The 19,662-nt window shown below is 33.6% G+C and overlaps 1 protein-coding gene across 1 annotated transcript in view; it reads right to left on the minus strand.

Moving 5' to 3' along the window:
- Positions 1-19,662, minus strand: part of LOC128222983 (uncharacterized) — a 114,213-nt gene that overhangs the window by 59,646 nt on the left and 34,905 nt on the right. Inside the window, exon 14 of the mRNA XM_052932196.1 lies at positions 18,162-18,257. Coding sequence (XP_052788156.1) covers positions 18,162-18,257 — 96 coding nt within the window. The remainder of the gene's footprint in view (positions 1-18,161; positions 18,258-19,662) is intronic.

Consider the following 19,662-nt stretch of genomic DNA (forward strand, 5'->3'; position numbering starts at 1 on the left):
ATTTCATGGTTCCATTATTCATTTGAATTTCCCATTTTAACCACCACAGAGAAGTTGAAGTCAAATAAGCCTTTAAGGCATTCATTTCCAATTGACAAACATCCGAAAATAAACAACGTCCAAATTACGTTAACTTTACTTTTGTCAAAATATTTCTTTCCAGATATGTGATCACCAAAACTCGAGTGTACAATAATATTCTACATATAAAGAGTGTTCAAATGCCGTTGTTATATTAACTTGATCAACAAAGTAAAGTAAATGGTAACCTACTAGTGTCCACTGGGCGCCGCCATTATTGGCCTTTGCCTGACGTACTGTATGGAATATCAGTAAGCAGGGAACCATACTACACATACCTATACTTAATTCATTAATTAAAGGGGAAATACTTCAGGTGATACAATTGCAAAAAAAACAACAACAAAAAACGAAAATTGTCAAAAGCTTTACATAAAATTGCTTTTGTAATGAACAACGCATTGAATTTACTTACTGATGTTTCACGTTGCTTACGACACATGCTTCTTTCGCAGATTTTTTCCCAATTTGAAATTTACAAGGGTTATCTACCACGTAAGTCCCAGTAAGTTTACAATTATGCGCTTTTTTTAAACGGAAATAAAACACAGATGAGACAGCAACATGATTGTTGTGTTTAGTATTTTAACTATGCAAAGTGATGTACTATCGACCTACTACTAGCTTACATTGACTATTCTAGGCTTGTTTTGAGAATATACTGTATTTGCCGATTTTTGGACCATCTGGTATCTGGCCCTTTTAAAGGAAAATATAGTTTTCATTATAGAAATGGTTTAAGATACAATTGAGTTATTCTTACATAATTGGAAAACAACAGGTCTAATGTAATTGATCCGTAAATTACTGCGTTCTAGTAACTGACAAGCCTTTAAAGACTCAGTGATTAAAAAAAATCAAACGAAATGGCTGTCGACGGAAAAATCTCAGCTTTTGGTTGTATAACTGATCGGACGGACACAAGCGAATCATAGCCATTCAGCACTGAATTGCAGATGTATACCCTGTATTCATTCTATCGATAAATGTATATAAATGGCGCGGGATAAACAACTTGTTTTCATGAATTCTAGTGCTACTAACCCGATCCATATGAAAGAAATTGTTGACTTTGAATAAACACTTTAATAATTTTTTCATAATTCAAAGTGCAAATAGCTGGTGTTAATGAGCCATTTAGACACCAATCGTGTATAACACTTTTAGGTTAAACATTACTTGCCATTGAACAGGCACTTGGTTTACTCATTAATGTGTTGACTTGACTTGAAAAGGAGTCCTCTTGGGTAAAATGAAGGATGCATTTATGCTGATACATTGTCGGTGCAAAATGTGACGCAAGGAGTGTGTATCGGATCATTGACAGTAGACGGATCTTTAAACACGCGCGAAAGTTGAATATTAAATGATTAAGTCTACTACTTAATGTTTGCCTGTCTGCAATCTCATTAGCTGAGATGTATGTTGTATTCTAAGTCGATTTAGGAAGGTTTTCCTATGTTAAATAAGTAATAAAGATAAAGCTTATATGTCTAAATACATATGATACCTTATTAAAATGTATGTAGACGAAGCATTATTGGATAAGCCCAGCAGCAAAAATACCAAGTGGACAAAGTTCAATAGCACTGAGAAAGTATTGTCAAACGACAAAGACGAAACTAAAACGCATACACACAGACAGTTTACACAAACCAACCTTTATCCAAGACTTTGATAAAAACCTTTTCACCATCAAATACGCTCAACATGTACAACATATGAAATCCTAGACATGTTTATTAGCAACAATAGGTACAGAAGATACAAAATACAAATCAAAGCAGTGTGCTCTTTTACTATTTTATTTAAATATATTTGTATAGATTTACGTATATATAAACATATATGATATTAAGTCATTCGACAGTGTGTCATGTGTCACAAAACCGTATGGAAAAAGGCATGTCATTGAAGAAAAACTATACTTGTAAATGACACCAAAATATGTGCACTTTCTTATCACTTCAAAATAAATGACCGAACTTAATAGTGTTGATTAACCATTTAAAGTTTTTCTTCAAACTGACACGAACATTTATTTGATGTAGCAACATGCTCGAAAATGTATATGAATAGAATCATTTATAAGCGATCTTGTTATTAATGCGCTCTATAATCAATGTTTTTAGTTTATCGAGGTGTGCGTATTACCGTTTAGTTGATTTTTAATGTTGTATGGGGCGGGTGAACATATATGTGTACCGTGTATCGAAATCGGGAATCGTGAGATATTCTTTTTACTTGACACTCCAAAGATCTTAATGCGTCGGGGATACAAAATGGATTGTATGGTGTCATTCAGTTTAAATCGTGCAAATCGATTCGCTTTATGTATGCGCTCATAAGATTGCAACGTTAATGTGAATTTGATTTGTTTTCGAAGACTCTTAAATATATCTTAGTGAGGAACCGAGGAGAAAAGGTAATGATTGAGCTTGTTTATGTTACGATGAAGCAATGTTAATATATCCCAGTATATGTAAGTTAACAGATACTATTTTTAAACCATATAATTGTATTATTCATTTAACATTACTCATTATAAGATAATGATAGACACTTATCGGTTACAGTTCTGGGCCTTTTAAAATATTGTTTGGATTCGATTGTTATGCCTTGTAACAGAATTGTAAAATTGTGTAAAATCACACGTGTCGACCCTCCAGCCTTTCAACGTTTCCAACGCTTTCATTGATAACTTGTTCATATGAAGAAGTTATATAACTGTAATGGATCAAAGCGGTTTTAATAATAATTATGTAATAGCTGATTTACAATCATGTATGCATCAACGTGAATCTCAAATCAATATTCAAATCCATACTCATTATTATTACTTCGGAATTAATATCTGTGAATTTCAGAATTGTATTTTGTTCGTTTTATAAAGCCATTTTATTTACTTGCAAAAATCGGAAAAAGTAAAGAACAAAAAAATGACGTGAAAGGTGTAAAATATATGATGGCATATATTTCATTAAGTCTTCGAGTCGGAGTTTGAGCACTTAATAAAATATGAAAAAAGCACTGACACACGAAAACAAAAGCAGAACTGGATAACATTTTAAAACGATCGAACCTATCAGTAATCATATTCATTATCTCAAACTTGCCTATGCCTCATTGATCAATCTTTTGAAGCCACAGAAAAATATAAATAAGTCATATGCTTCGTTAATTAAAGGTTAAACTGATACTTAAATTCACTATACGAAAAACAATCGTAAAGAATAATAAGTTGGTTGAGAAAACGCAGAATTTTTTATCCATTTCTTCCATAGCAAGGCAATAGCTCAAAGACAATCCCGTCGACCTGTTGCTTTGTTTGGCCATATTCATATGCTTTGCAGTTTCCTGAACGTGCGTTAAACATAATCAATTTACACTTGGGGTGTTCAAGGCATTGAATCTGGCACCCTGTTTCATCTTTCGCTTTTCTATCCTGTATAAATTCACTCATCAATTCTTGAGTTAAAGGGCGATTTGTAAACGGCCTCGTGCAGCGTCCTAGAAAGGAAAAGTTTAATATCGTTATAAACTGTATGCCAAGTACGTTTGCATGCTGCAACTTACTTAATAATCCATGCATATTCTGTGAAAAATAATATATTGATAAACAGGTGCAATTATGGGCTAGTTTAAACAGACTCATCGACTGTCAGTCAAGTCGTTGCAGTTTAGAATGAACTTGACAACTGGTAAAATCCCCAAAACGTCCAGATTTTGAAGTGTATTAGCTTCGAAAAGGAACGTCAAGTAGGAGTACTTTTTCAATCTGAATGTACATACTTTCGTTTTGAAATGCTAACAGTTGTTATAAATTATTCTGAAATGAATATGAGCCATATAAATTAGAGGGATACGCCCAATAGTCAAACAAACTGACTTAAACATTGCTTTGTGGCGTACTGTTCACAGGGACTTTAAATTTGAACACATATATAATGCTATACAGTTTGGTTATTAACTGAATTGTCGAGATAACTAAGAATATTAAATATTGTGCCGATTTAGTTCGAGTTAACAACGTTGTTAACGTCATTTTACATGTACTGCTCCGGAATTTCTCACGGATATGCAGTATTTCGACAACTGTTTCAGATGTCCTCGCACATTACAATGTACTCGCACATCATAAATTATTTTACCTTTAAAGTTAACAACGACGTCGTTAACAAAGCTGTAAACCTGAACAGATTATGAATTATCGAACAACCAAGTAAACTTAGACTTATAGACTTATAGACTTAATTTGAGCCAACTTCGACTTTAACAAAAAATCTACTGCAAAAAATGTAAATAAAGTTTGAACAATTACTCAAATCTATTTTTTTGGCTCTAGAATAAGTGTTCTTTGAAAGATTTAGTCAACATATTCTATGAGAAAATACGTTTTAAAAAAGAGCAAAAACATTTCTTTAAAACTAACACAAAGCCTACAGCATCCCTTTGAAACCTTTCGAAAAAAATAATCCGTGAAAGGCATACACGGGATATCCTAATACCGTTTTGCAATATCTAGGTTTAACTTAATGAAATACAGTTCAACTCAAAACCTCAAGTAAAGCATACATAGTCTCGAAAACAGAATGAAATGTAAAATGTCAAATGTTCCGTTTTTCTATGTTTATAAAAGGGTGATGAACTACAAATCATATCAGGTAATACCTTCGGGGTAAAGAGTTGTACTTTCGTCATGTAAGTTGTCTCTCCTGCTGTATCGAAACACGTATAAATCGTCCGTGTCTTCATCATGAATGGTAACATAATTTGGTTTCCATTCTTCGTGTCTTCCAGCGGCAAGAACAATCCTCTTTATCTGAAGATCGCAAACAAGTGCAAATAACAACACGGAAGATAATGACAGACAAATACGGGTGATACTTCTAACAACGTTGCATTTAAGAGTATGATCATGGCAATCATTATTTATGATAGAAGGTTCTAACATAACTGATCGAGCTAAGCGTACATTCAGTATGAACACGTTTCCAATTTCATTAAACCATACTTACTTTGGGTTTCTTAAATATTTGCAGTAGGGATAATTGATACGGTTTGATAGCATTAGAAAGCGTTTCCTGATTATTATTACTTTTAATAGATAGTCTGCAGGGACACAGCGTATATGGTAGTGTTTAAGGGACGTTAAGGCTTTCGCTATGCAATGAGTACAATACCTATTCAAACCCGTTTGTAGAATTAAGTTATAAACAATTGTAATCAATGTTAATATTTAAGCATGGCCAGACATTTTTTTCTTCTTACTTATATTTGTTTTTCTTTATTCGTTTCATTTTAAAAATAAGTGGCATCTCTGGAATCTAAACCTTTCGTAGAATTGCTTCAAAGTGGAGAAAGATACTTGTTTACAAAGATGACCATCCTGTGCGCGTTTTGGCTGCTGTTAAAACGTTACACACATAGCGTCAAATCAAGAAATAGCATAAAAGGACAAACGCTTTAATTTACATTTCTCATGGCTTTAAATTTTATTTTACTGACACTGTTAATGGAGTATAAAACAAAAAAGAGTTGATGATGAATAATACTATTAAAGCAACAAAACCATCTAAAACATGAAATTCACCCAAATAAACGTTTCGGTACACTTGGAGGACATGGAAAGACGAACGAATGTGTTATGTTAACACACATCTTTAAATTTCATTGTATACAAATGATAATTTTATTTCTTCGATAAATATATCCGTAGGCCTAAATTATTTCAACTGTTCTAGTTTCAAATATTCTCGCAATCGTAGTCGGAAGTCAAAAATGTGATGAACGAAAACCTTTCTTAAAATATGCATTCTGTCCTTTAATTTGATGTTAAAAGTGATACATAATTCACCGATTTGTTCAATCAAACAAGCATGAGATGTAAGCATACTCTGTAACACGCACGTATTGTAAAAATATTTTTTCTATTTACAACCTGTCCAATATTTTCCGTATTCAGCCATTCTTCTGTAATTTTCCCACGGTTTAGAGTTTGGTTTAATTTTGTCCAATCTATTAGTCGATTGCTTCCAAAAATCTTGATGAAAACATATTGGTGTCTCAAGTGATAGTTTTTATAGTCAGCGGTTTTCACCCGAATTCTATACGATGACCCTGAAATAAAAACAATAGATATTTGAATTTCTCAATCAGGAACGACAGTAATTCATATTTATTTATTTTCTTTCCAAGTAATTTTAATTGTTTCCAGTATTGATTACGTCTCACGCAAACAACATCAGCCGTCCACCCCCTTTATGTGCATTTAGTGAATAATGGTTGAGGTTCGTATCCTTGTGCACAGTTTGATGGTTTGAGGTGCAGCTCATCTCCAACGAAGTAAATAGGGGATACATTTATTACGTTTTCAGAAGGATAGCACGAGGCTTAAAAATAAATAAAACAAAGCGGCGTGAAGTTGGCGGCCTAGCGGCCTATTTTTGTTCTCTGTTTATAAAGCAATTGTTCATGCGTTTTTCTAATACAATGATAAGTCATTTTTTTATTCATACATTAACAGATCGACCTTAAATTGTTATCAATTCAGAGTATTTTTATATGCGTTTTCATTTAAATTTATTATTGTTTTAGAAGAAAACACATGCATAAATGCATTGAAATAGAAACCAATTTTAGGCCGCTGGGCCGCTAGGCCGCCCGGCCGCTAACTTCACGCCGCTGGCCTCGGCCGCTGAATAGGTTGATCGACTTTTTAGAAAATTGTTTGCAATCGCTTTAGGTTGTTAATTTCTGAATCAAAAACATTCATTTATCGTTGTTTTCCAAGAAAACGTATTAACAATTGCATTGAAATGGATTTTTTAGGCAGCTTGGTCGAGTTTTGGGGGAAGTGCAGATATTCGCTAAAGAATGTTGAGTTGAGATAAGAAAACGCATGTATTAATGTTTTGAAATAGAAAATAATTTTAAGCCGCTAGGCCGCCATATCCTCAGGCCTCTAACTCAGAGATAATTTGTGCATAAAAAACGGTAAATATATCATTGCTTTAGAAGCACAGGCATGATTACATACTTTGAAAATAGAAAACCATTTAAGGCCGATAGGCCGCTAGTGCTCCTCACGTTGCTAGGGCGCTGAACTACTTGATCGAGTTTTTGGAATCGCTTCAGATTGATAATTTGTGTACTAAAACAGTTTATTTATTGTTGTTTTAGAAGAAAACGCATATAAAAATGCTTTGAATAGGAAACAATTTAAGGCCGCTATGTTAATGTATATTAAATACCATTGATTTATTATTGTTTTCCAAAACACGCATGAACACTTGCTTTGGAATAGAGAATAAATAGTCTGCTAGCAACTTCACGCCACTAGGTCGCTTGGCCGCTAGTTTCACGCCGGAAGGCCGTTGATTTCACGCCGCTAGGCCGCTAACTTCACGTACATTTATTTTCGGATTTGTATTAGTATTTTAATTTATTTTTCTTAATTACCTCCCTTTTTTGAAAAGGCTGTTTTTAAGCCGTTATCCATGGAACGCCCCTAACGCAAATTCTATATATATAATAGCTGAGGACGTAGCTGTCAATTTTCTATGTCCGGTTTGTTGAGAATAAATTATCTTATATTCTTTTTTTATAGTTATTTATTCGCCCGTCTTTAGTGCAAAGATTTTATGAACAATAATCAGTGAAGTTTTATTAGTGCATCTATATTCCGAAAAATTAACGAAAACACTTTTATTTTAAGCGGGGCATGAATACATAACCAAATTATTACGCCGCCATTTATTGAATAAAAATTTCAAAGGTTGAATGTGTTAGCAATAAAATGCGGATAATCATTGGATTAAACATTTTTCTTAGTTTTAGAGTGTCTTTAATACATGGATATTAAGTCATTATACTGTCAGAGACCAGTCTTTTTTCCTTGAAGACAGGTCGATTTCCAGGTAATGATGACGACTACGCTAGTTTGTTGACAAATTTTGAGGCGTGAGTGGGGTGAACAAAATATCAGTAAATCCTTTAATTGTTGTGTGGATTTTCCGGGAAGTTCGTATGGCGTTTTACAAAGACAAACAGTTCAAAGTACATTTGAGCGATGATATAACATTCTATTTATGTTCGAACAGTTTGTTTCGTCTGTAAGGTGTTTGGTATGAAAGCAAATGTTCGAACATTCAGCTTCTAGATAAAAAATGAACGTTTGAAAAACGGGATAATCATTTTTCTTATAAACGGTAAGTTGTTAAATTTCAAATATATTTTTTTAAACTGTTGTAACATTTCTTTAAATTTCACATATTTTATTTGCCACCATTTTCTGGTTCAAGCTGGTGAAGTGTTCTGTTTTTATCAAGGGCAAGTCACTACATTGGATCTTAACGGTAGTTCTAAAAGTTGATACTTTCACTCCTTATTTTGCAGTGAAATTATCAGATTGACATTTCCACTAATGTTATTTTACTGGTAAAACTCCATATTTCATCGAAAAGCATGAAAGATATACTCCATCTCACACAATAACCCATATTGGTAACAAGGTACTCGATATGGCCAATTGGACATTTTACTTTAGACTTCGCGGACGTTCAAATCATATTACTATTTTTCCACGATCACACGCCAATTAAAATTGTATTAATCAAAATAATAAGACGCATGATTCAACTGTATAATATGATCAATGCATATGCAGTCAATACAAATATTTTCGCTAATCCCCGTCAATAAGTATGTCATTCTGTATCATCCATATTTTCTTCAATTACAAATCTGACAAGTTGAATATTTTTCAAATGTTTCAAACCAAAAAGTGCACAATCTCGGAAAACAATTTTAATGCAATGTTTCGATAAAATATCATATATGCAACACAAATAAAGATTTATCATGACACAGGCTCTGGGTGATTCGTAATAAATCTTAACGAATTAGTCTTTCAAATGACTGTTTTATTGGTATTTTATTTTTTCAATTAATGTATGTATCGAAACTGTTGCAAACTATATTTAACACACGAACAAATAATTTCATAAGATATACCCATTGTTGAAAGTTACACTAGTACTAACGTAAAACGAAATATCTCTCAAACAGCTGACTTGCTCTGACCAGCGACCGTTTACACAAGTAATCTGTCCTTTAAAACTGGGTACATTTCCACCGGAGCAGCTTTCATGAGTAACAGTGTATGTGGTTCCATTTCGGTAAAACGCATCATCTCCAATATCAATCGGAGCTTGACATCCCTCCTCTGTAAAGTGACAATATCAAAAGAAAAATGGAAATGTGGTATGTCACAAGGATATGGAAAGCCACCGTCCGCGTTTCCGCACTTCCGCAACTCTACACTTCCGTAGATTCGCACTTCCGCACCTCCTCACTTCCGCAATTCCCCACCTCCGCACTTCCGAGTTTGGCGTTTACACCCCCACCCGATCGGGTTCCGCAATGTCTCCCACCAGTCCCGGACACGAGTATCCTGTCCGAGTATTTAAATGTTTCCGCAAGTCCGCAGTTAGCAAACGCGTTAATTTCATCGGTACTTATGACTTTTCAATTTCGCCATAAGCCGCGCAATTAGAGCTACAATTTGCCGATACTCATTACCCGCGGAGATAGAAACACTAGCGGGACCTATGGCCCGCAAGTAGCAGGTAACGTTCGCTAACTTTTCCCGCAGTTATGCTAAAAATAGTAACACCCCTCATATAACCAGTGATAGATTTGCGCATGCGTGAAAAGTTCTTCGCTTGTGTTTCAATATGACGAACCGGGAGTTGAAACATGCATTCTATGCAATACTCAAATGTGTAACATACTAAAAGTGGTCTAGAAGTAACACAAATCATTGTCATTCTGTTCAGGGGTCGCAAGTTTAAAGTGTACTGTGTATAGGTCAGAACCAATCCCCTGGTTAGCTCAGTTGGTTAGAGCGCACATTACAAACTATTAACCTTCAGAAAATGATTTTGAATAAATAGCTCAGTGGCCACAGTCTCCGCAGTTAAAAAATGTCAAAATATCGTTAATATTGTTTTATCTGAACCTTAATCAAATGCTTTTTGGATTAAATCATTAATGTAAGATGAGTTAAATAAAATTATGATAATGCAATTAGATTAAAAATAAAAATATGGCATCAACCTATATTAAGCGCCTTTTATAACCATAACTTATTTTTCTGCATTACACATGTGGTATATTAAAATAACAATCTGTTTACGTGTTAACAACTTTAATCGAAAACTATAATTGCTTATTTGGTAATACTCCAGTATGTCTTACGTGTACTTCCATTCTGTTTTAATTTTAATGATTTATTTTGATAAAATAATTCATTTCCATTAAAATCTTACGAGGGAATCGGAATGTTTCCTCTTGATTTCATGTGAAACATTCTTATCACGTTTGTCACTCGTTTTATTTAAACAGAACATGTCGTCATGAACATATAGCAAAGGTATGACATAGTTTAGCCGGTCGTGACTTCACCATTTATGCACGAGTCAATTGTCACCACGGCCCCCAGGTCCGGGGAATAGCGGGGACTTTGACTTTCGGTCCAACCACCCCCGGGTATAATCCCCGCCCTGCGGAGACGAACTGATGGTAAAATCCCCGCCAAATGCCCCCGCACCCAAGGGACCCTAGGTAAGGCCCATTCCCCGCTATATTTCGCACGAAGACAAAATCACCGCATTCATTCGGCACTGCGGGGCCACCTGAAAGGTAAAAACACGGTCCATTTCCCCGGCTATCCCCGGTATACCCCCGGACCTGGGGAGGCCGTGGTTACAATTGACTGGTGCATTAGATGAAAGCAAATTACGTTTAAAGCATAGTGTTTATATTTTGAATCATTCTGGATATCATTTTGTTATGCATTTGTTTTTTAAAAATGATCAAAACGATAGAATACATAATTTGTTTTAAATTCATCCGGGTACAACTATACTGCAATGCATGGAAAACGGCAGTGCGTTTAGTAAACATGTTTGCGGCAAACGTTTGCTGTTTGTTTTCTCGCTTGACGTGTATGCGATGCGTTGCAAAGGGATTCAAAACAAAACGTTTGCGAGCGTTTTGTCAATGCTCGCCTTATTAAATGCACTGAAAATGCATGTGTTTGTCAGTTCGAGGTTTTCGGCTCATTATCACCCATACGGCCAGTTTTCAGTGTGTGAATACCATGTGATAAATAACGTCATAAATGCTTCATCGAAGGCAACATTTTGCTTCGAATGAAGACTTTAAGCAAAGATGACTTCACTATTTCTTCATTATTTGAAATTAAACATAGCACAGTCTACCCCGCTTATGGACCCCGCCTTCGGTCTTTCACCAGAGTTCGATTGCGAAATTAGTTTTTTGAAACAAACCTTTTCACGGCCGTCAGACGGAGCACTGTCAAACATTATTTTGGAAACAGGTTTGTCGAAGTGTTTGATGAAACTAGTAACAGTATCAAACTCCGAGAATAAAACGAGGGCGGGACTCTTTAAGCGGGATAGACTGTCCTTTGTTTCATTTAAAATTTTGCAATAAAATAAAGTTATCTTTGTTTTAGGTCTTCATGTTAAGCAAAATGTTGCCTTCCGACATAGGATATATGACGTAATTTATCACGTGATAAACACACACTTGTGTGTTGTTTTTCTACCCCCCCCCCCAAAAAAAAAAAATAACAAAAAAAACAACAAAAAACTCGACACAACGAATCTGACACTCTTAATCATATAATATAAAATTGTATTTGTATACAGATGCTGTATCTATCACCTTGTTTTGGGTTAAAAAAAAACATAACATATTTTTCAACATCATTCTGCACATTTGTAAAACCAGTAATTGGAAACCATAATTGCCACATTGATATTGAGTATTCAAGCAAATCATACGTTTATTCCTCAGTGATACAAATAAATAAGGCAGTTTTCTATTTATATCAAAAGAGGAAACATTCGTCAATTTTTTGAATTTAGACAGAAAATTGCGCCATGAACATAATTATAACAAAAGGTATGACGTCCATCAAACTGGTGTTACATCACCATTTAAAAGAAAGCGGAAATCTCGTTACCGTAAAAGTAAAGAGTTTACGTAATGCTTCTGACTGGATATCATTTAGGTACTCTTCTGACTGGATATCATTTAGGTACTCTTCTGACTGGATATCATTTAGGTACTCTTTTGACTGGATATCAGTTAGGTAATCTTCTGACTGGATATCATTTAGGTACTAATTAAACGGAATTCAAATGATCGGGTGAATATATTTTGTTTAAACTTATTCCGGTTAATATGTTTTAGTAATGTATTTAGCACGGGAAATATCAGCGCTTAGTCAGTTTGTTTTATTCCGCTCAACATCAGCGCAGGAAGGACTGTTTTGTCAATAAATACCGGCATGTTTGCAAAAAGACATGTCATGAAAATACTCAGTAAGTCTAGGGTTTTGATAGAGAAGTTTTGTTGTAAAATTAACATGACGTCTGCAATAAACTGCGTTAAAAATGTGTACGCTATACAGTGAGGTTTTATCTATATTTTAAGTACAAAGGTTCTGCATGTTTATGGATCAAACAAAATATGTTATTCATAATGAAACGGCTTCTTTGTAATAATGGAAAACAATCTATTACCGTACATTGTATCTTTATTGGCGGGATTTATGATTCGATTTTTTCCTGACCGTGACCAAAAATGAAGAATATCTGAATAAGGGACATATTTGAAAGTATTCAGTTTATTTCACGGAAATATAGACTACAAATATCTAATAACATTTAAACGTATCAGCATCGTTTGTGATTTGTGAAACGTTTCACTCAAAAGGGTACGTACTGCTTGGGACTGGTCTAACGATCAATGTTTAAAGCACGGAAGAATAAAAGTGTTTCGAAATCGGCATTTTATCCTCAATGACACGATATCCCGTGTCTGTAAACATTCATCGTCCTTGCTACTTGAACAACTCCAACTTCCGCTTAGAACAGAACAGAACAGAACTTTTATTAGGCATAAACATTAACATGTTCGTAGCCAAATGCATATATATATATATATATATATATATATATATATATTATATGCTTTTCTCATACAACATTAATGTCAATACTGTTTTATATTGCCGCCGTGAATGTATATATATATATATATATATATATATATATATATATATATATATATACATTCACGGCGGCAATATAAAACAGAATTGACATTAATGTTGTATGAGAAAAGCATAAATTCAAGAACAAATATAAATATAGCTATTCAAATAATAATAAGCCATAATTAAATTAAATTAAAGCACTTTTGCGCTTTTCAGTGGCAATATAAACAAATTTAGCAAGTTTCCTTAATAATGCTGCATTTTCAGAACTTAAGAAATTACATAGTTTTTCTTGGATGGCCAATGACAATAAGAAGCACGTTTAAGTGGTAAGCACATTTGTCTAATATCTTTATAAAATGGACATACAAGAATAAAATGATATTCATCTTCAATCATATTCATATTGCAATATATGCATATTCTATCATGTCTTGGTATATTTCTATACCTACCTTCTTCTATAGCTAACTTGTGTGCTGAACATCGCACTCTACTTAGAGATACTCTATGGTTAACATAAGTGACACTATCGAGATATTTTTCATAACAAAATCTTGTTTTTATATCTTTATAAGTACAAAGTTTGGACGAATCATTTAAAGTCGCATACCATTTCTGCATGTACTGATCATATAATTTTTCAATAACTTTTGACAACTGTTATTTAGTGACTGACATATTATCCCATAGGTAGTTAAATCCTAAATCATTTAACAATTTTTTAACATCAGAATACCATGAACTGCTTATATTTAGTGAACTACAATATCTAAAACATCTAGACAACAGGTTATCATTTGAATTTACAAGCTTATACCAATATTGCAATATCCTCTCTTGGCGTATAACATATAATGGCACTTTGCCAAGTTCACAATAAACAGTAGCATTAGTTGTTTGACATCTAACATTTAGTAATTGTTTTAAAAATTTCAAATAAACCCTTTCTTTATCGGGAGCAGAATGGAATCCCCATATTTCACAACCATATGTTAATATTGGTAAAACCATTGAATCAAATAATTTAAGTTGTTCATGTACATTTAAGGGTATCTTTTCAAACAAAGAATTTAACGAAAACATTGCACGTAATGATTGTTCAGATAAAGCTTTCTGGGCCACTGAAAATTTTCCATTGGATGATAACATTACTCCCAAATAGTAAAATTTATTCACAATATCCAGTTCAACTTTGTTATAAAATAGACTGATATTTATATAGCAACAGTTTTAGTAGTATTTACAGTGATATTCCATTTTAAACAATAATCATGTAATTTATTTAATATAAATTGAAAGCCTTCCACAGATTTAGAAAACGAAACAGTATCATTAGCAAAAAGAAGCATAAATATCTGTAATTCTTCTAAATTTACAAAGTCATCTCTAACACTTGTTTACTGTGACTCCAAATCATTAATAAACATAATAAATAGCATTGGGGATAATGTTTCCCCTTGTTTCACACCCATATAACTTTCAAACGAATTTGACAACTTTCCGTTCACTCTTACACAATTTTTAACGGACTCATACATAGATTTAAATATTTTGACGAACATTTTTGTTGAAATAAAAGCTTGAACCAAATCCCATTTCTATACACCATATCAAAAGCTTTTTTAAAGTCAACAAATGCACAATAAAGCTTACCTTTTTCACGTTCTATTACCTTGTTAATTATATTTTGTAATACAAATATGCAGTCTATAGTAATACGTTTATTCCGAAACCCAAATTGCAAATCGGACAGAGAATTAATATTTTCAACAAAAGACCGAGCCCTGCTGTCAAACAACAATGAAAATATTTTAGAAAACACACCTGTCAACATAATTCCTTTATAGTTATCAACATTTTTTAAGTCCCCTTCTTTGGCACAGGAATAATAATTCCTTTAGTCCATGATATAGGGTAAACACCTTTAGTGTAAATATAATTAAACAGTTTACATAACAATGAAGCTTAAGAATCTTTACTATCTATAAATAATTCAGGAATAAACATATCTTCTCTAGGACTATTTTGACGTTTCAATCTATTTATAGCTTTTATAACTTCACTTTCACTAAAATTACAATCCAACGTTTTAACAATGTTGTCATATACGATATTATCGTTTAAGACAGTTTCTATATACTCGTCCTTATACAATTCATCGCTCGAAAAATGTTGATTGAAATGTAAATAAAAATCTTCAGAAGACACAGAATGCTTATAAACAGTCTTTTTTTTTTCTTCTTAATTTCCTTCCAAAACTGCTTTGGATTTTGCTTAAACAAATCATGTAATTGTGATTATTTTCTTAAATTATATTAATGTTTCGATATTCGTTTAACCCGCCTATAACAACGTCTTTTGTTTATAACAACAGCTGGCAACTGAGGTGACCTATTTAACCTATACATTTTATTCGCTTTATTGAATTCACGCCGAGCTGTATCGCAATCATTGTTAAACCACGGGTTTTTTACAATTTCTCCGATTATCATGGCTATATGTTTGTTTTTGTACACCAAACACCGTATGGGCACATTTATACAGGGTGTTTCCAAAAGTAATGATACCATTGTCAATAGTATCATTAGAACATAATACATTATTAACAATATTGTTAAGATTATTTAACTCACTTGCAACAGCGTGTTTGTACATATTGATACTACTATTATTCCAAGCTAATTTTTCAGTAGCAGTGGCGTCTTTATTCTTTTTATTTTCATATACACAACGAATATTAATTTGTATAGGTAAATGGCTAGAAAAAGTGTAAATATCATGTACAATAAAATTACTAATAATGTTAAACAACACAGCAGATATAACCGCATAATCAATTACACTTTTACCAATCGTTGACATTAATGTATATTGACCAATACTTTTATCATCACCAATTCTGCCATTGGCAATTCTTTGGTCTGTACTTTTACATATATCAAGTATTTTATATTTTATTTACAATACTATCTTCACTATGCCTATCAACAATGTTAATTTCTTCGTCATTACCATTTACAGTATTTAGATGTTTATCAAATAATTGTACAGAATCAGCATACTCATTAAAATTTGCTGTTCGGGCATTTAGATCGCCCATAATACAAACTTTACCAAATTCACTATAAAGTCGGATATCTTTTTCTAGCTTTTCATAATATCCAGTGCTATGAGACTTAAAATACACAGAATTAGCAGGTGGAATATAAGCAAAGCACATACAAATATTGTTTTCTAAGCGAAGATATTCTTTATCAATCTTTAACCAAATAAATCCATTTTCATCACATTCTAAAACAGTAATACCATTTTTGAATATCGAACGAATAAATAGACATATCCCACCATGGACCCTATTAGACATTCTATAAACTGAAACACTTTCTTTTCTTGGAAAAGAAATACAATCATAGCCATCATATTTATCATCTTTCGTTTGCCATGTTTCGGAACAGAATACAATATCAAATTACAGACAAAATATACAAATTCATTGTCAGATAAACACATTTTTAGACCTTCAACATTCCACGCAATGATTGAAAGTTCATACTCTCCTCGCCCGTCCTAGTTAGACGAAGTTGGGGTATAAAGTTTATGATTTATGTACAACTTATCGCGGGCGATATAGGCATGCTTTGTTCTCGTGCTTGGCCTGTTCCAGGATGGGGATCAACTCACGACTTCTCTCCTGTACCTCCTTCGGCTGTTGATCAAACACAGTTTTGCCTTGGTTAACTGCACGGGCTGCTCTCTTTACCAAAAGTTTAGAGTCAGTGTCTTTAAATTTTACAATTATCGGCCGAATTTTCCCGGAAATAGGGTGCCCAGGAGCCGTATGAGCCCTATCAATATGTACTACACTGCGGGCTTCCGCGATTTTCAGTACCGATTCAAAATAATGGAGAATCATCTAACTACAGTTTTCGGTACTCAGAGCACTTGCATACGAACCAGGTGCCGGGCCCGGCCTCCCAAGGGCCGATCTCGCCGCCAGGGTCGTTTGCGCATCGCCGATTGCAGTTTCCATCGGTGAGGAGTCAGCTCATACTGCATACACAAGTTTGTTTTACATTATCGTTAAATTAAAAAGTTAACGTAAAATTTGCATTAATCAAATAACGGCTTCCGTTGCGATGAATCTAGTGAAATGAATACATGTATATTCCCCGGAGAGGATACTTGACAATTAAGGGTGTCCTGATTCATAGTCCGTAACATAGGCGCATTGTGCATTAGTTCGTTTCAAAAGATTTAAGTAAATGTATGATTCATGTAAGGATGTCGTTTAAATAAAAAAAAATGAAAAAACCCGTGCAAAATTGTTGTCCATAAGATTATTGAACGATTTTTTTTAATCTGTTTTAAAATAAATTTCGTAGTGAATGGCCACCCATGAAATATTTTATGAGATAATTGTTGCAATCAAATTATAGAACTGAGCTTGTGAAACTCTGTAGACTTGTTAAAGATTCTTAAAATCAAGTCCTCTATAAGTAAAATTTGATCATCCTCTGATTTATATCGAAAATAACATTTACAATAGTTACCCAATTCGCTCTAACATATCACTATCAATTATTGATTTGTACATATACTCCTTTGTACTAAATTGTTACTATGCATACATGTTGATCATTAAAACATTAATGCACATAGAACAAGTCAAAAAACACTATATGTCTAAAACAAATCCTCTGTATGGAATTATTTTCAGGCTCATGCTTCTGTTATGCTCCATATTTTGTTGCATAAAAGTATACAAAATAATGAAATATTTTAACTTACAAATATTGCAATAATGTTTACAAATAGAAATATTGATAAAAATCCACAAATATAAACATTGCTATGTTTCAACATTATCATTTTTCTTTATGTTTAAACTTTGGATAAGGTTAGAAATTATGATTGTTTTTCAGTGACTTAATATTGTAAGAATTTTATCTAGTGTTAAGACAGACCATCAAGGAAAGTGACTTACCTGTTTGGCAACGATTGCCAGAGAATCCTTCCGGACAGCTACACTTGTTTGGTGAGGTACATGTCCCACCGTTTTGACATCCACCAGGACAAAGAGCTGGAATATACATTTAAAGCTACGATTTCCTGCTCTTGATTAATTTTGTTGTAACCATGAATACCTTAACACAAGTCTTTTTCGCAGACGAAGTTAATTATCATTGATACAAATTAAAACTTAACACATTAGATATGCTTTGTAACTGTTGGGGAACATAGGAAATCAATTGAAAATCTAAACATGTTCTAAGTAATGGTGTAAATGTTCTCATATCCGAAACAATATTACATGCAATGACCTGATATTAACCGTTTTTAAATGACCTATCCCTGCGTTGCTTACGTGTTTCACACTGCTGTCCAGTTGAGAATATCGGACATGTACACTTCTCATCTCGAAAACATGTTCCTCCATTCTGACACTCACACTTTGCTTGAACCAGAGAGGTGACAGTTTTAAAGAGCCGCCGAGGGCATGTGCATAAGCCGGTAACGAGGTTTGCCGAGTTACCGGCCAGGCATCGTGCCCGAGGGTCGGATGTTTCTTTCCGTACCGGAAACATGTTTTCTTGCATATCAAAATTTATCAATTTGTGGAAAAATGACGTTGAAAACGAACGTTTGTACAAATACACCAAAAAGCGGGTGCAACCTTGTTTATTGACGTCATAGAGCGCAATATTTTTTAATAACTAAAAATAACGTTTTTTAACGATTATTTATGTTCAATTTTAATTAAAAGTCTTGCAAACATATATTAACCTTCAAAAAAGGATTTTGAATAAATAGCTCAGTGGCCACAGTCTCCCCAGTTAAAAAAAGTCAAAGTATCGTTAATATTGTTTTATCTGAACCTTAATCAAATGCTTTTTGGATTAAATCATTAATGTCAAATGAGTTAAATACAATTATGGTAATGCAATTAGATTAAAAAATAAAAATATGGCATCAACCTATATTAAGCGCCTTTTATAACCATAACGTCTTTTCTTGCACACCGGATAGGCATTTCCGGTGAATTCAGCCGTGCTGGAAAACTCCATCTGGCATCCCCCCATGCCAGATGGGTCACGCGCTGTGATGTAATAATTTCATTTTCTTTTATTAAACACTAAATGTAACCATAGTTATGAGATATCAATAGATGAGTTCGATTAACATTAACTATATAAATATATTCCTTGAAAACAAAACAAAATAACCCTTAAAAGACGTGATATCGAAGGAACTTATTGACGTATGCAGTGAATACAAATTATTGCGCGTCATGACGTCAGTAAACATCATCGCACGCGCCTTTTGGTGAAATGTACAAAAACGTGCTTTCTTATGTATTTTCTTCACAAAAAATGTAATTAAAGGTATGCTAGAAAAAATATCTATCATGTGTGTCTGTTCCGGATAGAAAAATCCGACCCTCGGGCACGCTGCGTAGCCGGTAACTCGGCAAGCGTCGTTACCTG

The sequence above is a fragment of the Mya arenaria genome, chromosome 17, assembly GCF_026914265.1.
Source record: "Mya arenaria isolate MELC-2E11 chromosome 17, ASM2691426v1".
In the NCBI taxonomy this organism is placed as follows: domain Eukaryota; kingdom Metazoa; phylum Mollusca; class Bivalvia; order Myida; family Myidae; genus Mya; species Mya arenaria.